General features: G+C 41.0%; 2 protein-coding genes and 1 long non-coding RNA gene across 3 annotated transcripts in view; 2 read left to right on the forward strand and 1 right to left on the reverse strand.

The window, feature by feature from the left end:
* NEK8 (NIMA related kinase 8) overlaps positions 1-15,125 on the forward strand; it is a 234,362-nt gene extending 219,237 nt beyond the window's left edge. Inside the window, exon 16 of the transcript XR_012881570.1 lies at positions 15,074-15,125. The gene's annotated coding sequence lies outside the window, so the exon portion shown is untranslated. The remainder of the gene's footprint in view (positions 1-15,073) is intronic.
* Positions 1-24,607, forward strand: part of TRAF4 (TNF receptor associated factor 4) — a 38,885-nt gene extending 14,278 nt beyond the window's left edge. The window contains exons 2-7 of the mRNA XM_075854283.1: positions 15,074-15,125; positions 16,921-17,025; positions 18,010-18,171; positions 19,176-19,337; positions 21,032-21,187; positions 21,336-24,607. Coding sequence (XP_075710398.1) covers positions 15,074-15,125; positions 16,921-17,025; positions 18,010-18,171; positions 19,176-19,337; positions 21,032-21,187; positions 21,336-21,968 — 1,270 coding nt within the window. The 3' untranslated portion in view covers positions 21,969-24,607. The remainder of the gene's footprint in view (positions 1-15,073; positions 15,126-16,920; positions 17,026-18,009; positions 18,172-19,175; positions 19,338-21,031; positions 21,188-21,335) is intronic.
* LOC142743489 (uncharacterized) overlaps positions 1-26,180 on the reverse strand; it is a 63,358-nt gene that overhangs the window by 25,144 nt on the left and 12,034 nt on the right. The gene's annotated exons all lie outside the window — the stretch shown is intronic.

The raw sequence follows: 26,180 nt of genomic DNA on the forward strand, positions 1-26,180 counted from the left end.
TTTTTTGCAATTTTTAAATTGTGGGCGCATGACATCCTGATGTGCACCGTTGTACACTCAACTTTTAGAAGTGTTTTTTTTTTTTTTTTTTAAGTCTCAGTCGTACTTTGTCACCCAAAGTGCAAAAAAAGTGCACAAAGGATGCGGTCTATTGCAGCCCTACTCCTAAAGGAGAGAGGCCCCACAACCATTCCCCGATTCTCCAAACCATAGGCCGAGAGGATCGAGGATCAATGATCCCCCCCCCCCCTTGCTGAAGCTAAGGGGGACCCAACAACACTCCAAGGCTTCTACCTGGGCTGCCACCCCAGTGTCCACCGTGGAGCCTGTATCTGCTTGCACCTCCCTTCCGACCGATCGCATCAACCATGTGGTTCTCTGCCCCTCTCCTTGGTGTTCTATCATCCCTCTACGATGGCGACCAACCCACCGGCAGAGATGATTACTAACCTCAGATTAGGACCCTACTACACATGGTATAAGCCAAAGACAGAGGAGCAAGAACCTGGCAAGAAAGTCCCAATCTCACCTTTAGTGATCATGGTATCTCCCCTGCCAGGTATCACCCTTAGAAGTGATATTGCAGCCAAACATCACACTGGATTCTAAAGTGAATGCGATTGTGCGATCTGTGGTGAACCCTGATATGCTAGACGACGGAGCATGTTACAGCGAAAAGCGGAGTCTCTATCTAGTACAGAGCCACACGGGACTCTGTGCGCTGCCATACTGCCTCTGGGGAACACACACAAACTCATTAGGTAAAAGTATTTTTGTTGGACCGGGCATTATGGTCGTTTTATTCCCACCACAGACTGGCTATCTCTTATTGTAGGAGGCAAGTCGGGCTGAGTTCACACCAGGCATTTGTGTGGTATGTATCTGGTGCAGTGTTTATAGCATAGCGTCCGAGCCAGACATTATATGCAATGCAACATTCTGGTTTGTTTTTTTCCCCCTTTTGACAATGGTAGAAGAAGCAAATGTACCTCATGTACTTTTGAGCTAAATTTAAGGCTTTTAGCAACCACACTTAAATACCCCAGCGTAAAAAACAACATATAATGAAGAACAATAGACCCAGGTTAATTGCAGAAAAACATACCCACAGGGTATACTAATAGCTGGTTAGTCCGTTTTGCATAGGTTGCCGTTTCTCGCCATGATTGTGTTCTGCCTAGCAACAGATGGTGTAGCTGTGCTGACATCTGTCTGCTAGGAGTAGGTGTGAGGAAGCCGACCTAGGCTTTGTTACGTAAGCCTATACTTAAACAAAGGACACTATTTTATATCTTTATGAAAACACACACATCTAGCAATTATTACATCATTTGATTTTATAAAATTTCCATGAAATGTCAGCCTATTAAATAATATATAATATGCATATTTAGGCGAACTACGGTCTCCTATTTAATTCAAGTAGAATACATCGCTCAAGTTCATCCTCCCCATCAGGGAAAGATGCAGGACGTGTAAAGTGATCCTCAGTATCATGTTAATTTCACTGAGAGATTTTCAAGGTCTGTGTTCTTGCAATATGTCGCATCCATCTGTGTCTGTGCAGAGGTCAAAGGGGCAGTATCACTGAAACTCACACTAATGGCAGATACACACCATTTGTTTTGGACACAAGCATCACGTTTTGGGCGTTATTTCTCTCTAACAATTCCTTAAAGTGGAAATCCGGTCAATATTATATTATTTCTGAAGTCTGTGATTTCTGGAAGGAAAGGATACAAAAACTCTTTTGGCACTAGTTATATTTCTGTTAGGCCTCATGCACACGAACGTGTTTTTGCGCTCGCATTTCACCCGCAAAAGTGCGGATGAATCCCAGACCCATTCATTTCTAGGGGCCCATACAAGTGACCGTGGTTTACATGGACCGTGTGGGGGCTGCAATTGTGGCCCGCAAAAACTCAGGACAAGTCATTTTAAGGACCGCAATTGCGGTCCGGCACCATTGAAATTAATGCACATCTTTTGTGTGCATGGTCAGTGATTGTGGGTGGCACTCTGCAACCGCCCGTGCCCGTAATCATGAATCGTGTGCACGAGGCCGTACTGGAAATCTAAGCAAAGGATCAATCACATCCATATCCGTGCTTAGAATGATGATTGTGTTTAAAAAAAAACACGAGGCCTTGCAACCAATCCGCATTCAGCTTTCATTTTACTAAACTGCACTGGAGAAATAAAATGTCAACTCTGGTTACTATGGGCAACAGGGGCACTTTCTGTCTGAGACATTTTGAGCAAGTGTAAAGTAATTTTTCATTCTTAAAAGCCTCATTGGAATACCCTTATTGAGATCACAACTAGACAATGGGGGGTGACGTGTCCTTGTCATAAACTGTCTGTGCCCCTAATGGACTTTAGTGAGGGACAAATGGAATCAAACTTGCCGGTTACCACTGCCGCAAGGCATCACTACTGACCAGCGAGTGACGGTCCTGTGTATAGATATACTGTACTAAGGGTGGGACGGCTATTTGAAACTTCCACACAAGACCAAGGAAAGATATTTACTTTAGTAACAAAAGAAACTCTGTTTGATTCAGTTGCACTAAAGTTATGACAAACATTTGTTCTATTAGCCAGTGCATCTGTGATAACAAAGCGGTTGTTATGCTCAATGAAAATCCGTTCCATCACTATATGGGAATGTTGGGAAATCTTAAGCTGAGTTCACATGGAGTTTTTTGCAGGCAGAAAATTCTGCCTCAAAATTCAGTTTGGAATTTTGAGGCAGATTTTCATCTGCCTGCACGCCGTTTGCCGCGTTTTTTTGCGTAGTTTTTCACTCGCGCCCATTGAGTGCCATGGGCAAAAACGCAGCGAAATACGCTTTCTCTGCCTCCCATTGATGTCAATGGGAGGTCAGAGGCGTAAACGCCTGAAGATAGGGCATGTCGCTTTGGGCAGCGAGCGGTTTTTACCGCTCGCGGTAAAAAAAAAACGTGTCCGCTTCCCATTGAAATCAATGGGAGGCATTTTCGACTTTTTGGCGCGTTTTCTGACGCAGTTTCCGTGTCGAAAAACTTATCAAAAAACTCTGTATTAACAGGGCCTTACTCTGAACAAGTTCCTTCTAAGAACCTTCTGCCAAGTAAATAATAATTCAACCAGTTAAAGGGGTGTTCCCAACATCATAATCATGGCCCATTCCATGACTGTTAAAAGGCTGCGATACCTGTAAATCACCGCTAAATGCGTGTCGCAGATTCACAGTGAGTAAGAAGAAATTAAGGGGAAGCAGCGCTGCAGCCCCTTTAAAAAAAAAGCTGATTGGGGGTTAGACCCCGACCTATCAAGTTATTAATAGGCCATAATTTCTTTTATTGGCTGGAAAACCCCTTTAATTGCACATTTTACTGAGCTGAGTGTGCATATAAATGATGGGATTAGGATGTTTCGGTCAGAAATTATCTAATTTGTATGGCTGGTTTTAGTCCGAACATCCACAATTTGTCTAAGGCCAGATTAAGGCACCCTAGTTGCAGCATTTTCTTAATCCAGATTTATTTCAGCAGTCATTAACTATAAAACGCAGTCTGGATTAATCCGGCACCAGTCATTTGTATGAAACACTCGTCTCATGACTTATTTCAAATATAATTTTTTTTCTTATCAGCTAGGTTTAATGGCTCCATTCAGTACCCCAGTCAAGATATCGTCTGCGAACAATAGTATCCTGACTTCTGGATAAAACGCTTTTTCTCCTAATGCAGTTTAACTCCTTTTCAAAGCAAACTACTTCTGTCGTCTGTGACCGCAAATATCCTGGCCAAATCTCCCAGATAGGAGCTGTCAGATGTTGGCAGGTACTGGCAGATTGTATTCTCCTCCACTGCAAGAGAACAGAATCTCCTTATTGTTCTATTGCCCCTAAATAACCCTGACCATGGGAAATACTGTCTGCAGGAAACACGGAGGTGATTGGGAAGGAAATGTGCATGTTTCATCTGCCACACAACAATACAGCGCTTTCTCCAGAGCGAGCGTGCAAAATTATACTACTAATCTTGTATGTGAGGTGTAAAATGTAGTTGCTGACCTTGCTTGGTGCAGGTTATTCTATGCCATGAAGAGGACGGCACATTCTTAAATATAAGGTACTTTCTAGTCTATTGTATTGTTAGGCCTGCTAACACTAGTACCACTCAAACAAATGGCAAAAAATAATAATTAAAAAAACAAAAAACTAAATAAAAAAGGCATTTCAATCAATAGAACGAAAAAACAACTCCAAAACCAGAACATTTACGAAAGCACGGTCATAATTTGTAGTCTGGTTACATAGATTGTACTATTCTTTAAAATAACGGCTTGTCTTGCAGCACACTGATCTTTACGAGAAAACCTCCCTGTGAAGTATGTGGCACTCTCCATTTCAAGAGTTATGTTTAACATGGACTTCATAATAACAATGTTCCTATAGAAAACTGCTGGTTTGTACCGCGGCTAAACTGTCTAAATATATAAACGGCTGTATATAGTACAATGTGAACCGCCAACTGCAAACTCAGCCATTTTATGGGCTGAATTAATAAATCTAGTAACATCACTGAGACTAGAGGCGTACTATGCCTCATGCCCCACTAATCTCAGTGGTTCCCAGAAAGATTATAAGAAAAATGCCTTCTCATTGGATATTGGTTCTGCCCTAGTTCCCTGGATTTTCTATGAATTTCCAGGGATTATTTTCTGTGCAGTCAATGTATCTATGTTCAGCAAAAAGAAATCTGCAATGCCCCACTTGTAATAACTTGCCATTTATGCACATTGGCTTTTTCTGTCCCATTAAAGGGGTATGCCACGATCAGTAAATTTAATGTTATTTTTTTTGTTAAATTAAAAGTTCTACAATTTTCCAATATACTTTCTGTATTCCTCACATTTTCAAGATCTCTGCTTGTTATACAGTAGAAACATTAGTTGTTTAATTCCAGTGGATACAATTCTGTCCATGGTCATGTGATGGACACACAAGTGCTGGGATCATTACAAGACACAGCTCTGATACACACATACTGTAACGAGCTGTGCACCTGTGTGTCCATCACATGACCATGGACAGAATTGTATCCCCTGGAAGTAAACTATGAATGTTCCTACTGTATAACAACAAGCAGAGATCTTGAAAATTGCGAGGAATTAATACAAAGTATATTGGAAAAATGTCTAACTTTTGATTTAAAAAATAAAATAACTGACATTTGCTGAAATCGGACAACCCTTCAACCTTAAAGGAACACTCTAGGCAAAACGAATACACTATACTTAGTGCTCTGCCTGAGGGGCGATTCATGACACAGGGATTCTATCGTTGCGGTTCTCTGAATCCCTGTCTCATTCAAAGTCCCATCAGGCCCTGCACTGGGCGTAACACAGTGTATCGCTCTTACTCAGTATATTGGTTAACATGAATTTATAATCATGGTTTTAGATATTTACAAAAATTTGTGATTTCTTATTGCTACCAGAAGCAGGGGTACCACTGACCACCTGGCACTGTCCCTGGAGACTGGGGACCACTGGTGACTAGGCCCAAAATATGGCTGCCTAAACGTGTGTATTATGTATGTGGTGGTCTAGCTATATGGGGTTCAGAGGTTACAGTTGCCAGTGGCTTTTCACTAGAAAGGGGCAATAGTTCTCTCTGTGGCAGTGAAAGCAGCTGTATTATAAAGGGGCAGTGCAGAGGTGAGAAGGCAGATCATGTTAACTGCTCAAGAATCTAACAGATTTCTCTTACTATACAAATAAATACCTCACATGTATAGAAATGCTACGCAGGGTGACGCCATTGTACATCTTGGTACACGATGAGAGGCCTTTTACAAATACCACTGGGGCCCAGGAGCTTCAAGCTAAATGTCTTGCTGTATATCTTTCTAAGTGAGGCAAAACTGAAATATTAAGATTAGACTTGCAGAACAGATCTAAATTTAATGTTTCCACCCTTATAATTATCGTGTAAATATCATAAGCTTACATAACACCACAACATAATGATAGGCAAATATAAATATCCCAGTTGGGCGGCTTTTGCATTAGAAGAAATTGAACTGCTGCGAGGTATTTCAAAAATAGAACAATAGGTGTCTAATAAAAGGTGAGGTCTGTATAAAAGGGCTATTCATGACAACCACAAACATATATGCAAAAGAATTAGTAGCTTAGGGGGATTCTGGGTATGTAAAGTCATGCATTACACTACATTAAATTTGCAAACAGATAAGGAAGGGGCGGGAAAAAAAAATGGAGTTCTTCTTTAAGCAGTAATTGGAGTCGCTCAGCTAGCTCTATACTTGCAGGGCAGCATCTGAATAAGTTTAGGTGGCAGCCTAGCAACAAGCGCTGCCCGGCTCAAGCTTCAATTTCCTGTGGAGACTGAGAGGTGTCACTCAGCATAGAGAGAGAGAGCAAGCATATTTATACACATGCCGTATGGATCCTCCGCTTTAGGGTCGATTTGAAGGTATTGTTTCGCTAATCTATTTATAATCTTTAAATTGGAGGGGAGGAGGCAAGAGAGAGACACACACACCCCCGCCAGAGGATTAATTTTTACACATTAGCGGAAATATTTAATCTTGAGTTATGTTCACATCACTTTTTTGTCTACATTTGTATACATATTTGTATGTGTGTGTATCATTGTGAACTGGGGTGACGAGGGTTCATAACAAATCCGTTTAATGGATATACTACTACAGCCTATGGACGATGAATACAACTATTAGGCATCCAGTTAACGTATCAGTCGCCCATATACTATAATAGTGTCCGTTTAACGTATACGTCATGAAAGCTATTGAAAAGCCCATGATTGTATACATTTAACGCATACCTGTGACGTATGCTATAGAGTGACATACGTCACCTGCTGGCTCTCGTGTTCAAGAAATGTATACCGCACAGTATACTTTTTCTGCGGGATGGAATAGCGTAATTTACTACAGTATTCCATCCTTAAAAAAAAGTATACTGACACCAGCACCTTCGTCTATCTAATGGACGCGTTTAGCATGTACGTCGGGAGCTTTCCCAATGTACATAATGTATGGCAAAAAAACGTGATGTGCACAGGGTTTTAGACCTTTTTTTATTTACATAGCACTTGTCACACTGCTCTACATATTGCACAATGAACATGCTCCTTTATATTGGTGTGTTTTTTGCCAGCACATTATGGGATGAGGTCATCATTTGGAAGACTTTGGGTTGAAAAGGTCGCTATTATTTCTGGACTCATTAAATGGCTCCTCTGTTTGTCTCTGCGCTCTGGATATTCTCTGCCTCTGACACAAGTAATTGGCGCTCCGTGCTGCTGAGGTTGTTTCTGGCTGAGGTCGTCCCTATGACACCACGATCTGGCTGCTGTGCGATCCTGAGGAAGCTCCGGCTACATATTTGGTCCAAGGTTCTCTTATTTTGTTTTATGTTTATTTTATTTTCTAAAAAGAAACTATAGGTTATGTATTACTTTGTGTATATGTATACCCCCAGAGCTGTGATCAGAAAAAAAGGGGCAAATATAAAATTCAGAATTTGCTTCATATTTATCAACTTATTGTGCTGTTCCCCCACTAAAACACAAACTGCTCTGTCGGTTTTACTTCCAAGATACAAATGTTAGGCTGCCACAATATTGCAACATATAATCAACTCTTTGCACCAGTTGTTTACATGGCAGAGCTGCTGGCACGAAGCCTGTACCGAGACACACCGAGTCCGTATGGCTCTGTATTATGGCACCAGATTACTGGGATGTTCTATTGGAGAATACCTCTCTAATAAGGCTACTATATGGCAAGTTTCGGCAGGGGTGGGACAAGTTCTCATGGTGCCCATAGCAGGAGTTTCAGAATGCACCACCATTGGTCCCTGAATTTCAGATTGATAGCTGTTGGATGGACAATCATTCATTTAAACAAAAGTTAAGCTCTCTTTGGACCCTACAGAATTATAATTTATTCTCCGTTGTATAGAGAAATTGAAAGGCACAGCTTTTCTTTTAAATGTGTAAACTGCGACCTTCAACCTCCTAATGGTGCCCTACTCTATTTTACTTGGTAGATGGCTGAAACACTTGACTTCCCACATAAACTTCTTTCTCTCTCTCTCTCTCTCTCTCTCTCTCTCTCTCTCTCTCTCTCTCTCTCTCTCTCTCTCTCTCTCTCTCTCTCTCTCTCTCTCTCTCTCTCTCTCTCTCTCTCTCTCTCTCTCTCTCTCTCTATTTTTACAATGCATATAGTAGTACATATTTCTATACTGAAATCTTGCTTCATTCACGTTTTCATGCATTGTATGACAGCACTTGATAGGACAGGTGCTTAAGCATTGAATGTCAAGCAATGGTTCCACTGGGGATCCCCCCGTCATGTCACACAGCAGGTGATTGGCAGGAAAAAGATTTGGCCCTTCTTAGCGAAAGTGGAGATTCCAAAGAAGAATTCCCACAGCATTCTTGGGTGTGTATACAAGCAGCTGCCTGGCACAGCCGATGAGGTTGTGTGTTTTTTTGGGGACTCTGAGTGTGTTACATCTGCTGTTTTCATCTCACAGCCTCCTGATGTTAACAATTACTGGGTTGTTTGTCCGTGTATAAAGAATAATAAATGTATATGTTGTTGGAAATTGCACAAAGGCAACACTGTATCACATGTGGCATTAAAGCATTGTTTCGTCATTGTATACGTCTTCAACTGCCAATTTCTATGACCGTTTAGGAGCCCAATAAAGTGTTCCAAAATATTGAAAGCTAAATTGCATCATGTCCTGGTATATATCTCTGCCATGACCGACTGACTAGGACCCAAATTATATTAAACCATGTATCTGTCCCTCCCCCTGGTGAAACTTTTTTTAATCTATAGTGATGGAGCAATACACGTGAAAATATGCCTAGTTCCACTTTGATAGGACATCGTATTGATGTCCTCATTTAAATCTGGTGACCGGTGCCCTTTTGTAATAAACATAAAGGCCTTTTAATATTTAGTACTGCTGCACCTTTCTGCAAACTTGTATTTCTAATCAAAGTTGCAGAAAAATGAGAAACATATAGGATTTACTAAATATTTATACAAAGTTGAATGAAAAAGAAGTTATGAAGTTTAAGTGTCAATGACAAGAATCTCTTTCGGATCTTTCTTTTTGTAATCTACGTTATTTGCCCTTTTGTACTGGGTGCGCTATGTTCGCTGCAATGTTCTGTGTCATAACTAGAAAGGGACATACCCAGGGACAGCCCTATTCCCCTGACAGAAGATAGCAGATCTGAAGGTGTGCACAATACAGTACGGTAATGCTGTGGGTTCTGAATGTTACTCCGTTCTGGCCGCTGCTCGTTTTTATGGCCGGTATTTCTGGTTCTGGTGCTGTCACCGCTGTGGTTTTCTGGTCTCGGCTTCTGATACCTGAGGTGGGTGGAAGAATTCTCAGTGAGGACTGAACTCTGTTCCAGTTCAAGAAGAAAAAAGAATGTTAATGTTTGCTTTAAAGTTACAGTAACCTCTGTGTCCATGTATTTGGCCATTCACATGGTGGTGGCTTTGTGCGATTTTGTTTATTTTCTCTGCAAGGGATAAAGTTAAATATTAGCCTGGTGGGGGTATAATAGACGGCAGGGGAGAGATATTGAGGCTGACCTCCAGCTCTCCGTGCAGATTACGGTCTCTGGCGCTTCTGTATTGTGTAAAGATAGATTGTACATTTTTGTATTTTTAGCTTTTATTTTTGTTGTATATTCGTTTGTATTAATGAGTCACTGTCTAGTTTTACTACATAATTTTACACCACCAGGTATAAATCTATGGCCCGTTACTTGGGCCACTCCAGGCATAAGGGCCATGGCACCCCTTATTAATTTGCCACTGATTAAAACTGAGTACACACGTGCCAAATTTGTTCTTATATAATATGTCGGACTGATGTTGTATTCAATTTTTATTTTCTAAAAGGGGTTATCTGTTTCGGGCACCCACATTATAGATTGTGGGTACACCAGAAACAAACAGATTGTTATGGAGCCTAAAATACAATATTACAGGTCACCTACTGAAATAGGCAATCATTGTATTCAATGAACTATGTGCGATCTCATATATGTTTAATCGAGGGGGACTAACAAATGGAGTGTCTTTCTATTAGCTCAGCACAATCTAATAGAAACCCCTTTCTTACGATTAGCAACAACCTTTGACTAAGTACAATACAAACATTTATGTTCAAAATTGTGACATAATTGTAAAAAAACAAATACCCAAAACACTATGGAAAACATTTTGGTTGTATTAGCAAAGGCTGAGAGTACATAAAATAAGAATGCTATTTACTACACCCAAATTTTAGAATGGAGTATTTTCCAGCAGTGGTATCCACTTGGGGCTTGTGAATTGCGTGATGCAGTCGGGAGGAGAAGCTCTGTACACGTAGCCCATTGTGTAATGCGAACAACAAGTGGTGCAGTGTGGACAGTATTTGCTTATGAAGGGAGAAGTTACAATAAAGAGGAGAGAGTTCAGAACAAAAGTCTTGAGCTGCCAGCTGGCAACATAGAGCATAGCAGCATCTGCGAGTTAGCCCAGATGTGCTCTGTAATTGGGATCATATTGAGTCATTTGTGGCTTGTAAGTAATTTCAGCTATTACAGTTATACGCTCTGCTGCGAGACTCTCCACATGGCGCTGTGTACAACTATGGATGCTAAGATATCTTCCCGATCTGCCGAGGGCCCCGAAAGTTCAGAACATGGCAACTCCATTTCTTGTGGATTTCTCAACGGAACGGAGCAATTTTTTTAATCTAAATAAGATCTTCACGCACACTAATTTTGATTGCTCCAATCATGCCTTCTCAGTCCAGTATGTAGACATCAAGCTTTGGTGGCAAAAACAGTAGATGGCGATCTACCGGTGGACCTTCGATCAGGGATAGTGATAGTGGACATTGGAAAACATGCTTTTTTGGGTCTAGCACACTCCCTGACAGCTAATAAGCACAGCGCAGGGCAGAGAGGAGAAACAACACAGGAATATATGAAGAAAACACTGAAGACATGGTTGTGGAACAAGTTTAATAATAAGTAATGAACTATGGTTGCAATCACTATTACAGCGACATTAAGGAAGCTGAAAAAGGTGTATGCAAAAAATTTGCAGCAGTGTCCTCCGCACCTCACATGTGCCTGTCCCTGTTCCCTCATACCTGCCAACCGTCCCGGATCCGGCGATTTCTCACCGCTGTCCCGCCATCCCGGGCGGTCTGCAAAATGTCCCGCTGGGCGCTGCATCAAAACATCTGATCGCTGCTGACTGCAGCAGTGATCAGGAGAAGGCAGGAGTCTTGTGGCGGTGTTCTCACTGGGATCGATGCCGGCCTGGGAGTAGACCAGTCCAGTCACTTGACCTGTCACCTGACCTTACCGGTCAGGTGACTGGACAGGTCCACTCCCAGGCCGGCATCGACACCTGTGAGAACGCCGCTGCAAGACTCCTGCCTTCTTCTGATGGTGAGTGACGTCAAAGCAGAGCGGAGAGTGGCAGCAGTAGGCTACCTCTACCGCTCTCCGCTCTGGCGGCAATGTGGCACCTACAGGGGGACTGTGTGTGGAGCTATGTACAGGGGGGCTGTATCTGGCGCTATGTACAGGGGGGCTGTATCTGGCGCTATGTACAGGGGGCTGTATCTGGCGCTATGTACAGGGGGCTGTATCTGGCGCTATGTACAGGGGGGCTGTATCTGGCGCTATGTACAGGGGGGCTGTATCTGGCGCTATGTACAGGGGGGCGGTGTGTGGCGCTATGTACAGGGGGGCGGTGTGTGGCGCTATGTACAGGGGGGCGGTGTGTGGCGCTATGTACAGGGGGCTGTGTGTGGCGCTATGTACAGGGGGGGCTGTGTGTGGCGCTATGTACAGGGGGGGCTGTGTGTGGCGCTATGTACAGGGGGGCGGTGTGTGGCGCTATGTACAGGGGGGCTGTGTGTGGCGCTATGTACAGGGGGGCTGTGTGTGGCGCTATGTACAGGGGGGCGGTGTGTGGCGCTATGTACAGGGGGGCTGTGTGTGGCGCTATGTACAGGGGGGCTGTGTGGCGCTATGTACAGGGGGGGCTGTGTGTGGCGCTATGTACAGGGGGGCTGTGTGTGGCGCTATGTACAGGGGGCTGTATCTGACGCTATGTACAGGGGGCTGTGTCTGGAGCTATCTACAGGGGAGCTGTGTGTGGCGCTATCTACAGGGGGGCTGTATCTAAAGCTATCTACAGGGGGGGCTGTGTGTGGCGCTATCCACAGGGGGCCTCTGGGGGATGATTTTTCCATTGACCGGTAGCAGAGTTACACAACTGGAAAAAAATAATCCCCATCATGTAACTCTGCTACCTGTCAATTGAAAAGTCATCAACCACAGGGTCTCCCTCTTGACTTTCATTGTTCTCAGCCTTTTGTTTTGTCCTGCAGCTGCTGCCGTGATGAGCAAATGTTATACCCAGGATAGGAAAAGTAACATAAAGACGACATAAACGGATCGGTAATATCCAGACAGTCTGGAGATCCGCAGTGAGAATTTGCGCGTGTTCTTGCCGTGATTTGATGTGTTTATGCGGGATATTGGGCGTGGTTAGAGGCGTGGCTTAAAATGACCCTCTTTTTCAAATTCAAAAGTTGGGAGGTATGGTTCCCCTGGTAGATCGCCTAACTCAGACTCTACAAAAAGTAGATCCCATGCTTGAAAATGTTTGGCTGTTCCCACCCAATTTGGCTTAACACAAACTCTACGGAGTCATGAGGAATCACACAAAGTTAGTCACCAGCAATGTATTTCTACACAACTTGGAAAATTTGAGAACTGGCGACAGCCCTTGTGATAGCTGTACTGGCAGCCATATTGGATATCCTCCAGCTTTCCCACATACAAATCACTGAATAGAATGATGAAAGTTTTAGGAGTTGCTCCAGTGTAACATAAGGAGTTAATTTGTCTGCACGCTCTTGTGTAAGAATTATTGTGATGTCACATGCTTTAAGCGTATACTACCTCTCAAGTGCGTTGTAGCGCCAGCTCAGGGTTATGCCATGCCAAATTGCTTTTCATGCACTATTTATTTTACTTAACTTCCAATAATATCACTTTCTTATAATTATCTTTAAGTAACTTCTCCACATATACATTTGTGCTTAACATAAATAATTCTATTTTATTACATTATAGAAAATGGCCTAAGGGCCAACTATCTCCTGTAGTTACTGCTGTACGTTCTCTGCCCTCATTAAATAGAACGAGTACACCCAAGCCATGGAGTCCCTGCTTTGATAAAAAAAAGATGAAAACCAAACTCATTTGCTGAAAGGAAACCGGATTATGACTGTGGGTTATTTCAAAGCAGATTTTTTTGGCCACTAAATATTATCTATCCTATAAATATATTCTCTGCCATCTTGTGCACTTCTGGAAAGAGTTCAAAGCGGAGTTGTGGCTCTAGATTCAGATCCGCACACGAAGGGGGAACATTAACCATGTATATGGTGGCCAGTAAGTAACATATGTGGAGTTCTTAAACATATGGAAGACTGATCACGCGATTCTGTACATTGTAAACATAGTTCACTTTGAACATTTCATCATACGGTAAATGCTTCAAAAAGGCAATAAATCACTCCTGCTAGAATGATTCCAAGACACGTGTGTGTGTGTGTGTGTGTGTGTGTGTGTGTATACATATATATGTATATGTGTGTGAAGAAATCCTGCAGCACTCCAATATTTGAATAAAAAAAATGTGATTTATTCAATCAATGAAGGGATGCAACGTTTCTGTCCAGCCTTAGGACCTTTCTCAATCATGCTGGACAGAAACTTTGCATCTCTTCATTGATTGAATAAATCACATTCTTTTTTGCAAATATTGGAGTGCTGCAGGATTTCTTCTTCTTTTTTTATTTTTATATACCACATGGTCCTTGGATTACCAGCTGTGCACCCGTTACTATAGTGGGATTTGCTATAAAGTGCTGCTGCTTTCTATTTGTGTGTGTGTGTGTGTGTGTGTGTGTGTGTGTGTGTGTGTGATATATATATCGATCTATCACATATATCCATACATACATACATACATACATACATACATACATACATACATACATATATGTTATAGTTAGTGTGGGAGGAAATGTATACATACATTGTGTGTGTATGTAGATATATATATATATATATATATGTATGAATTTCCTCCCACACTCCATCCTGCATACTGGGCTGCGGCATGTGTTGGCACTGTATAATTATGTATTTTTTCATTATCTTTCTGTCGCTGTGATTTAAATGTATTTACCAAAAATGTTAACAATCCCTTTATGTACCCTCAGTTTGCACAGTGTGTAGCTCTGCTCACTCTTCCTTTTGAGTCTAACGTCGGAAGTATAGATCAGTGGCATATGTCCCCTATCTGGCCCCATAGTAAAGAAATATACATCGCTGTATAGGTTTTTTTCATTTACTAAATGCCTCTGCAACAAAGTGAAGTCTTCTACCCTCTTCCATACAGAGAATTGGGTATGTAGATGCCTACCGAGCTGGTGTATGCCAAAAGGACACCCTTTTGGCAGACATCGTGTAAATGGGGCCCTATGGTTACGTTTAGAGTATGCGCTCGGAGCTTTTCCGGTGCATTCACTGAAGGCAGTCCTCAAACGTAATGTGAACACAACCTTAAAGGAGTTGTAGAGGATTAGTAAAACATGGCGGCTTTCTTCCAAAAACATAACACTTGTCCACAGGTTATGTGTGGTATTACAGCTCAGCCCCATTCACTTTAAAAAAACAAATGATTTTGAAGGTGTACATAGCCTTTAAGCATAAATAAATCTTATGTATCCTTACTTACATGCATACATAACAACTATGGTCATTTTAACAAATTATAGTCCAGGTTCATAACTGGGCCTTTCTTATTTTATGTAATGTTCTACTGTATATAATGCATTAGTCAGTTTGGTAGATAGAGGCATTGTCCTTGAATGTGTCCTTTTAACTCTCTATTTTTCTCTTTGTTTGCAGTGAAGGTGTGTTTAAGTGCCCAGAAGACCAACTACCACTGGACTACGCAAAGGTAAAAGTGACTCTATGCTTATAATCTGGATAACTGTTTGTGTACTTGAAAAGGAAGTGCACTTTTTTCTCTTCACGCTCCAGTTAGCCTTGCAGTTTAATGTCAGAGCAAAACATAATCGTCGCCATCCTTTCTACCAGTGATCTACAGCATTCAGCTGTCAAATGCATGAATGTTTTTGTCAAAAATATTGATAACAGAACGACGTTTACTTTGGGAGGGGTAGTCTGCAGATTTCCATTTAAGAAAAAAAAGAAAAATTAACAGTAAATATACTTGAGTTGTTTTCGGTAAAGTTACTGATAAAAGCCGTTTCTTAGTTTCTTCTGTGTCTGGGAAAGCAGAGTGACACCCAATATGACCTCCATTGCAGGTCGTACAAGGTTAGCAACCCAGTTTTCCAGAACCGCAAATCTACCTAGTTATACTGCCTAGGGGCAATCATTACTGTTTAGTTTGGCAGTTTTATCTTTCAGGAGTCTGGGAAAGCTGAGTTGTAACACTTGTGGCAGTTTGGTTGTCACCCAGCTTTTCATTAAAATTATGTAACTTCTGTATTACCGCATGTATTTCTATGGGGCTATTCACATAGCTGTTGTTTTAACAGACCGTGTAAAGTGCCCATGAAAAAATAGGACGTCCTATTTTTGTACGTTTTCACGGATTCCTCAATAGACTCAAGTTTGAGGGATATATGAAAACGGGTCTCGCACGGGTGCAAATCGGCAGTGAAAAACTGTTCTTTTTTTTTAAGGCCGTTTTCACACACGTTCGTCTGAATAACGCCTAAGAAATGGATAAATGTATGACGGAAGATAATAACTCAATGACTTCTATTTACTGGTAACTGCTATAAAGGTGATATCTGCACAGCAAGATAAAAGCCATTATTGCTAAACAACATATTACTCTTCTATAATGGGAGTAGAAGTGCTTTCTGTCCCTTGAAGAAGTAGTTTCTCAGAAGGGGAACACACAAATCTTTTTGCATAATAGCAGTCATTTTTATTCTACTTGAGGATCTGTCTACCAAAATAGCCCCTATCAACGCCCGCCAATGGTTCTCTTGCCAAAGAAAACTTCTCCAGAACCACTATGCTGAGCCCGGGAGACTCTTCGTCCCACAACAATGCCCGTCTGTTCCAGGCGCCTTTTTAAATGCAGCCCCATCAGGAGCATAAACCATGCTTTTGTATCTTCCGTCCAAGCTAAACCCAGTACAGACTGTAGATAAAGCAACATCAGTACAGTTTTGAGATGCACTGGAGAAAAGGGCCATTGTAGTGCGTGCATTCGGGGAGAGGCTATGCGTGTATGTACCAGTCCTCAGGCTAAATGGCAGATTTGAATATATTCTCTCAATCCAGCCTACCATTGTCTGTGACGAGGCTGAGAACAAAGCTGCACTCTTTTTTTTTTTCTTTTTTTTCTTTTTTATTTATTTTTTCTTCCTAAATCGAAACCCTTTCTGTCACAAGCGTTCCGTAAGGAAGACGCAATGTCTTAACACAATATAACTTTCTTTCTTTTCTCTCTGTGACATTCCATGACAAATGCCCTGTTGAGTGATTGAGGCACAGCTGAGCTGGCAGCTGTCATATATGTTTTATTACACACGTTCAAGGACAATTGCCAATGGCTTTATTCATGACGGCCACACTTGGCTTATAGCAGGTGCAACCCTGATGAAAATATAGCTTTTGTCTTTATAGAATATATTCACTGGTTAAACTACCCGTCTCTGTTCATTTTGTCTTTATAAGTTGTTTTTTCTCTCAAAATGTCTCTGGATTAGATTTACCCAGATCGAGAGCTGGAAACGCAAGTCCTCAGTCTGTCCATTCGATGTATACATAGCGAGGAGGGGTGCCGTTGGAGCGGGCAAATAAAACAACTCCAGGTGAGGCGATCAGTGACCAGAATAATATTTTGCTCTAAATGTATTTATGCAAATGTTTGCTAGTGACATTGTTACTTATGCTGATTTATCTTCTACATCCTTTTCATAGTTTTGAGATATATATATATATATATATATATATATATATATATATAAAATATAGCAACAGTACCTTTTAAGAACATTTTCTTTAAAAAACATATTTTTCCCTCTGACTAAAAACAAATATGGGTGACAACAAATATGGTCACCACTATGGCTACATTGTCACCCAACTTTCTGGACCCTTGAATCAGGAAGCCGGGTATGTTTGTTTGCATGACTTGGCATAACTGACATTCAAGTATCTGGGGAACCAGGTGTTAACCGCTACTGGAGCAGCCATACTAGTGGTCACCCAGCCGTAACAGAAGCAGCTAAAAAAAAAAAAACTTAATGGAATTTTTTGCAAGATGACCCATAAACTACTAAATATTGATTGGTTCTTTGACAGCTTAATATATTTGACAGATTGCGATAGTTAAAGGGGTTACCCAGTTTAGGCATAACCCTTTCTTGTTATAAGGGTCAGTAAGCTAATCGCAGGGGATCCAGTTTAGTCTGTCACTCCCTGAACATAACATGAAACTTGGAGCAAAACGTTCTACATTTGTTGGCAATTATAACCTTATAAGCCAGAGTTGATAGCTATATTAGCCTATGACAAAGGGCTACAACATGCAGAAGCATACGCCGAGCTCTTAATACCACTGGCGAGTTACAATAGTATCCCCTTTTATGAATTGTACTTGATGGTACAGAAATATACATATTTTATATGGGTTATCCTACAGTACAAGTTTAGTAAACCTCATTCTAACCTGTAGAAAGGGATTTGTTAAGTTCTAGGTGATCAAATTCAACTTTTTCCAAAGAATCAGAATGTCCATATGAAATCGTGGAGAAAGACTGCGGTTGTTTAACTTATATTTTTTTCATCCTTAGACTCATCTCAACATTTGTGCCTTCAATGTGATCCCTTGTCCCAACCGATGCAGCACCAAGTTGATTCGCAAAGATTTGCCAGAACACATGCAGCATGACTGCCCGAAACGCAAAGTTCGCTGTGAATTCTGTGGTAATGACTTCACGGGAGAGGCCTATGAGGTGAGCGTTCATGTGCACTTGCTTAGTACAGTACACAGAATTACATCTAACTCTGCAGCCATGATCTACATTTGCGGACCTTTGCTCTAGAGTCTAGACCTTAAATTTCTTAGCTACACTAGAGTCACTATTTGGAAATTGGTTCAAAATAAGTTTCCAATGATGGCATCTTCATATCCTTTTAGAAATGTCAAATAAGTGGGGGTCTAGTGGCTGGAAACTTTACCTAGGTCTTCTTTTTACATGTGGCCTCATCTTTGCTAAAAAAAAAAGAAGACCGTGGCCCCATTTGGTCAGATCATTAATGGTGGTCCCAACTCCCAGATCCCTACGGATGTTACCTCCTAACATGTGTGATTGACATGTCAGAAGATACTATCATCAGTAGACCTCTTAAATACTGAAGAATGCTTGGACAGAAAATTACCACAGTTTAAATTAAGATTCTTCTAATTAAAAAGAGGATCCTTATCTAATAGGTGACCATAGACATGAGATATTTGTTGGCCACTTTAGCGGAGCCCCCTATAGATAGACATTAGATTGTCTGCGGAGCACAACATCGCATGGATCTGTCTATGGCCAGCTTAAATGCATGCAGTCAATAGATGGACATATGTACTCTTTTCTAGCTGGATGTGTGTAATTGCTGCTTGAGATCTATTTATTGAATTTCAGTTATCTTGATTTTACCTTTACATGTCTTATAATTTTTCTTAAACACAATCTACGTAAGACCATTTTCAAAATCCTCAGAAAAATACCTCCTTGTCATTCTAACCGCATTGCCTGAGCTCCGCATCCAGCCTAATATTTCACATTTTCAGCTAATGACTTACACATTTACAATTTAGAGCGATAATCTTTGATGTATTAGCTGTGTCAAACATTTAAATGCCTCTCCTCATTCTCACGCTGCGTACATCTTACTCATTTGTTTCATCACAGAATATGGAGAAGCTTCTTCTTTGCATTAACCCTTTCTGTTCTCTATGTTGAACTAGGATCACCAGGGCTCCTGTCCCCAAGAAAGCGTGTATTGTGAGAACAAGTGTGGCGCTCGAATGATGAGACGAGTACTGTCACAGCATTCGCTGGCCGAGTGCCCCAAGCGTACTCAGCCATGCTCTTACTGTAGCAAGGAGTTTGTTTTCGACACTATCCAGGTAATGATTGGCACAGTATTTTATTGGGGGGCTGCTTTGTATTTTAAATAGAGGATTTATTACTGTTGTACCCATAGTCCTCAGTAAACATATTAAAGAGAAGATAAACTTACACAAAGCTAGTTCCTAACATAGGTCAATTATGAATGGTCTGTGGTTTGTCGTTTGCTTTTTGGGGTTTGACATATAAATTATATATAAACGTATGTGTGTGTGTGTGTGTATGTATATATATATATCAGTGCATCAGTAAAGAGGAACATAGTGCACACAAAAATGTAGATCATGGATTCTCAGCCTCTTTCTACTAGGATCTCATTAGCCAGAACATGGAGATGCCTGTGCCTCACAAGTAGTTTAAGTTCTTGCCCAAAAAAAGATCTAATTTTCTCTTTCACTTGTCTCATGAACACAGTATAACATTAAAAATAAGCACAAAGAGCATGGACATAACAACCAGAGAAGCAGGCTATGGGGCCTAGCAAGTAAAGGAGCCCACCTCCACTCAGAAGTGAGGGACCGTTAGTGATGACTATGGATGATTCAAAATTGAATGCAGATCACTGTGAAAATAAATTATTCCTACACCGTGACTGTTCTCTGTACTATGACATCATTATTTGTATTTTGCCTATGCTGTGATATCACTGTGCTGTATAAATTATCCCTATGACATCACCGTGTATTATGCCTGTACTGTGACATCAGTGGGTACTATCCCAGTGCTGGCATGGTCCTGAGCTGTAACTTTGCTAAGTGAATTATCTCTGCATTGTGACATCTCTGTGTGCATTATCCCCATGCAGTGACCTCAGCGTGTGCATTAACTCTGTACTGTGATATCACTGTGTTTTATTATTCCAGTAATGTGACCTCACTGTGTGCTTTAGGAAAAGACACATGGATCAGTTTGGAGATCATAATAATCATATGTTTTTTCTGTTCAGAACTTACTAGCTACTGAAGGTGGTCCTAATGTTGTGGTCCTTATTCCAAACTTTGCTATGGGGCCCCATGATTACGTGTTAAACTCCTGGCAAGAACTCCACTGATGTAGGCAAATCAGATATTGGCGCAGCCAGAGAAATGAATGTGCAGCATATCATCCTTTTGCTAAAAATGCCTCGCCGTGCCTCATGAACAACTGTGGGGTGCCTCACCAGTGAAGACGCCTCACAGTTTGAGAATTGATGGTGTACAGTATTCATTTCCTGAAAATACCACAATGTACAAGCTATAGTTACAGTAATCCATTCAATTGCATCCAGAAATGCATGGGTTATACTACGTTTTACCAGTGATAGCTTTATGTCTGAACAAATTATGTATAAGCCAGTTGATGGTAATAATCATTAAGAGGTTCGTTAGATGTTTACAAGCATATTAATGATGTCAGATGTATTCTGCAGATCCGTAAATGCATTTTTATTAGGATCATGATCATCATAAGGTTACATTCATTAAAATCTTAGATACATTGGTCCATATGTCTGCAGTCTTCAAACCACATACATATGACGACTGCCCTGTTGACCATATAATCTAAATGAAATTATATCCACGACAAATAATTGATCTATTTGTATGCACAATAGTCAGACCTAGAGTACAGCGCTCTGGAAACCATGCCTGCATACACTCTGCAGTAATTAAAACTAGTATTGTACTTATTTGGCTGTACTTTATTTTTCCAGAGTCACCAGTTTCAGTGTCCGCGGTACCCTGTCTCCTGTCCCAACCAGTGTAGCATTGGCACAGTTGCCAGAGAAGACTTGAGCGGGCATTTGAAAGACAGCTGTAGTTCCGCTTTAGTACTTTGTCCTTTTAAGGAATCCGGATGCAAACACAGGGTAAGATTTCAATGTAGTGCTCAGTTTGGGGACTCTCTCTATAAGGGGAAATGGAAGGCAATTGATCTTACAGCAATAAATTTCACATTGTAATCTTTTGGGCAGAAATAAGATGCTAATTTTGTTAATTATTTTTTTTTTAAATTAGTGTGCTAAGATTGGTATGAGCAGACATCTAGAAGAAAATATGAGGGCCCACCTCAGTATGATGTCCTCCTTGGTTACCCGACAGAGGCAGGAGATTCTAGAGCTGAGGAAGCAGGTGGAGGAGCTGTCTGTGAGCAGTGAAGGAATACTTATATGGAAGATCAGTGACTATTCTCGCAAACTGCAGGAAGCCAAGGTCCGGGGCAACTATGAGTCATTTAGCCCACCCTTTTATACACACCGATATGGCTTCAAGCTCCAAGTCTCTGCATTCATAAATGGTAACGGCAGTGGTGAAGGCAGCTACCTTTCAGTTTATATAAGAGTACTCCCTGGCGAGTATGACAACCTACTAGAATGGCCTTTCTCATATCGTGTCACATTTTCATTACTTGACCAAAGTGATCCTTCCTTGTCCAAACCCCAGCACATTACAGAAACCTTTAACCCTGACCCAAACTGGAAGAACTTCCAGAAACCAAGTGGCTCTCGAAATTCCCTGGATGAAAGCACCCTTGGATTTGGATATCCTAAGTTTATCTCTCATGAGGACATACGAAAACGCAACTATGTACGTGATAATGCTGTATTTCTTAGAGCATCAGTGGACATTCCCCAGAAAATCATTGCATAATTGAAACATTTGGACATTTACATGAGAAGATTTGTTCTCGCACTAAAATGAGTAGTGTTTTTTTCCCGTTTCAATTCTTAAGTTGTATCACTACCTATGTTGGTCTGGCTTGAAGAAGGAGGATGGTTACAAAAGAGGTACAGATGTTTTGTCCTCCAAGCAAATGTACATTTTATTTTGAGTTCATATGACCAAGTCAACTGTGAAGCCTTGCAGAAATGGTTTTCTAAACCATTCATACTCTTCTGGAGATGATGTTCCAAATTACATTTTAAGTCTGTGACCAAAAGTTCACCTTTTTGTTCTTCTCTTTTGGCAACAATGTAACAGCTGCTGGAAAACGAAGACTAAATGTGTCCCCTGGCATCTTTCAATGGCAACAAAGGGGAAGACCATATTTGCATAGAGGTTGTTCCTTTGCATCTCCCAATACTGGATTTTTCTGTGTGAATATACAGTTCAATAGACTGTTGAACATTGTAGAGAAAAGGGAGAATTGGATCAATAATATCCACGCTGCAAAGTAAAGCCCTTTACGGCTCTAGCGGTGTTTGTGAGGTCCGCGTCTAAGAGCTTGTCACCCAGACACCAAAACCAGAGTCCAGGTGCTAACATAAAGCCAAAGTGTCCAACCAAGGAGAGAGAACTCCGAGGTGTACCCCAGGCAATACAACAGAGACGGGTCTACCTCAGGGGTGTTTGTGGTGCTGGCATGCAAAGAAGCATGTGTAGCTCTTAAATGAATGCTTTGGCAACAAATGGTCTAAGGGTTTAAAAAAAAGACATTGGCCTATAAGTGCGCTGATAACATGCACGTCACATAACAAACAGAGCAGTGTCTTGAGGCCCTTTGTCTCCCAATGTGGCCGCCAGGTTCGGTCCATTTGTATACTGCACAGCAGCATTTTCTACTCAAGTTTTATAGCCTTTGTACTCATTTTGTAATTGACCGTTTGATAATGATATGTACTGGACAGCTTTGGGAATTGATTCTAATGATTTCTTAGCTGGGGTATTCTGTTACTGATTATTGTATGATGAGAATGTTATGTTTGATGTGACGTCTCAAATGCGCAATGCAGCTGTGTATATTTCAGTGAATAAAATCCTATAGTGAATTAACGGTCTGTGACACGCGCACAGGACGGAGTTATCGGCCTCTCCTGCTGTAAACAAGTTACCTTGTACCTAGAATATCACAAGAGTAAGTGACCTTCGAGTAGTGACCTACATTTTGTAGTTGAATTTCTAAAACTCAGAATTTGCAAGAATTATTTTGATTATTAGTCTGATCTTGGAATCATTCGTGTTGACCCATTACCTATACACTGAAGGCTACATTTTTTTACTTCGCTCCTCAACGTCAGACCATTCACTAGGACAGTGTGTCAGCAGACACTAAGCACAATGAGCTGGTTTAGACAGGTTTCAATATTTTCGATTTTGGACATAAAATGTTTTAATTTTTGGCCATTGAAGAAAGAAACAAAATCTATATGATGTAGCAGGGGTGACTGTACATGGCAGCAGAATGCTATGATAGTCAATTGAGTCTTAACTGTGACATATTTGCCCATCATTGCCATCGCAAAAAGTTACTGGTCTGTCCAGAAAACTAAATGCTCAACCCCAAATATTCTGACACATTCCATACACTTATAAGTTATTACAGAAACATTCTCAGGCTTACCATGGATACATCACTTATACGTCTTCGCACTAATGGGATGACATGACACCAATGAGCAGACCATCTGAACAGAGAAATCATATTGCCATTTTGTTGATGTTTAATGCAATTTATCTGGGCTAGTGTATATTAGTCAGTGCCTCGTGTATTATTCAGGATGCTTCAGATTTCCAGTGAATGGCTGCATTTTTCTAAATACTGGTTTTACCCCCCACCCCCACTGGAAAGCTGCTTTTTATTGCACCCTTTAAAGGGGTTGTCCATATTATTGACTTTTTGATTCAGTCATTACAAAACAAAAAGTGTGCTGTTTTTCCTCATCCACCACCTTTCCAGGCATTCGTCACTATATCCATTTTATCATCCTGTTTGTTTTCAATATGATGTGACTGAGTCCCCTTCCTTTGTATGCGAATAGCCAAAAGGGAATGAGAGGAATGGTAAAGGACACTGGGGGACGCAGGATAGAAATATGGGGAAAATGAACCACACTTATAATGTCATGGGTGTTTTTAACCATGTAGAAATGTCATGTGCCAGAAGACCCATAGACTCTCTTTTGTCCAATCTGTTCACTTGGAGGAAAAGTTCTGCGATGCACACCAGCATGTACCTACTAAGTGCCAATAGTTAATAGGATCTGCTGTGTGCTGACAAAATGTGGAAGGGCTGACGGACGAGCCATATCTGAGTGATGGTGCTATGTGGCAATGATCTGTTTATCTCAAAACAATCTGGATCCTGTTAAGAATGACAGATCTTGGAACACTGTGCGATGGCTCTGATAACCGCGTCATCCATGTTACGTAGCGTGTCTGAATTATTTTTTTTGTTGTTAATTATTTATTGTCTAAACAATCTCTGTTGAATGAAGAATTAATGTATTGGATGGGAGGGGCAGCTGATTGCCTTTATACTTTTGTATAATAAATCCTCTCCATAATGAAAATTCTGGTCTCTTTGTGATTTAATATATGAGTTATTATTTGTATTATTAATGATATTATTGTGCTAATGTATTCAGTAGTGCTCTATATGTCACTCTCTGCTAGGGAGAGTGGATTTTCCTATTTAGAATTTATTGACTAAATCTGGCCATACAAAAGGGATTTCATACAGCCGTTTGGTTGGTCCGTTAAGGTTGTCATTCTCAACGACAACCTAAGTTTTATAATGACAAATCGCCAATCGATATGTGGCCTGGTCTGGGCTTCTATTGGTGGGATGCAGATCTGTTGCTTGGCATGACTGAACCCAACAACGATTGAAAAAAACCAACAACGCAGATTGACTTTTCCACAGATACCGATCTTCGGTCTAAATCATCCTTTTTAGCAGACCAAAATCTTAGTGTATGGTCAGCCTAACTTTATAGAAACCCAATTAACTTTGCTATATTGTTTGTTTTTAACTGTGGGAGTATACTAAGTGAAGGAAATCTACAACAACAAAGTAAGAACCTACAAGCTTCACAAAACAATGCATTTACAAAATTACACGTAAATAGGGTTTCTACCGGGAACAATCTTGGTGCTTATGTGAAAATAACCATAACGACACCAAACTATATAAATGTTCGTTCTTGGTTCCTGGATGCCTTGTGTTAATTATACACCACTCTCTGGAAATCCAATGCTACTTTAGTAGCAAAGTTCCAAAAAGGTCTAAGGCCGGGTTCACACAGCATAATTTTGATGTGTATTTTGTTGCGTTTTGCGTGCCAAGTTTAAGCTTACCTTTGACTACAACGGGAAAACGGGTAAGTGCATACGGAGCATTTTTATAAATGTGTAATTAGATTATGCGGCATGTAAAAAAAAACGTTGGTGTCAATTCTTGGCACGTTTTATGCATTGTGTATTCCATTGAATTCAACAATAGGCAAAAAACATAAAAAAGACCTCTAAAAATGCTTTTGTTGATTTGAAAAACAGCTTCAAAACAACGCGTGTGTTTTCAGACCTGTAATAGAACCATTTTTGGAGGCTTTTTTTTCCAGCCTCTAAATTGCGTAGCGTGAAGATAGCCTCCGGCCTAATGCAAAGGACTTGTTTATGGCTCCGTACAAGTTCCGAGTAATATTATACCCATAGAAGTCTATAGGCTTATAGTGTACCTAAGCCGAATGCACCATGGTTGAGCCTGCAAATTTTTTTTTTTAATAGGAGGAGGTGAATAAGCTGTTGCCAGACTCTGGCAGCATCTCCTCTCCGGCGGGAATAGAGGATCAGGCAGGTTGGACAGTTGGGAGGCCCCCATAAACATTAGATCATCGGCGATCCCACTGAAATGGGTTCAGCCGACGTTTTTCTAATGTGTATGGCCACATTAAAAGACAGAACCGTACAAGTGTATTGTAGTGTGTCATTTTTACAGTGAACCTGAGATTTATGCTCATAATAAAGTTGTGGAAATTATTTATCCCTTTTAGGTTATGTTCCATGACATACAACAATTTGGATAATTGGGGTAGCGTCATGGATTTTAGTCCCCCCCCCCCCTCTTCCACTGTTGCCCCTGTG

This window comes from Rhinoderma darwinii, chromosome 2 (genome assembly GCF_050947455.1).
Source record: "Rhinoderma darwinii isolate aRhiDar2 chromosome 2, aRhiDar2.hap1, whole genome shotgun sequence".
Taxonomy (NCBI): domain Eukaryota; kingdom Metazoa; phylum Chordata; class Amphibia; order Anura; family Rhinodermatidae; genus Rhinoderma; species Rhinoderma darwinii.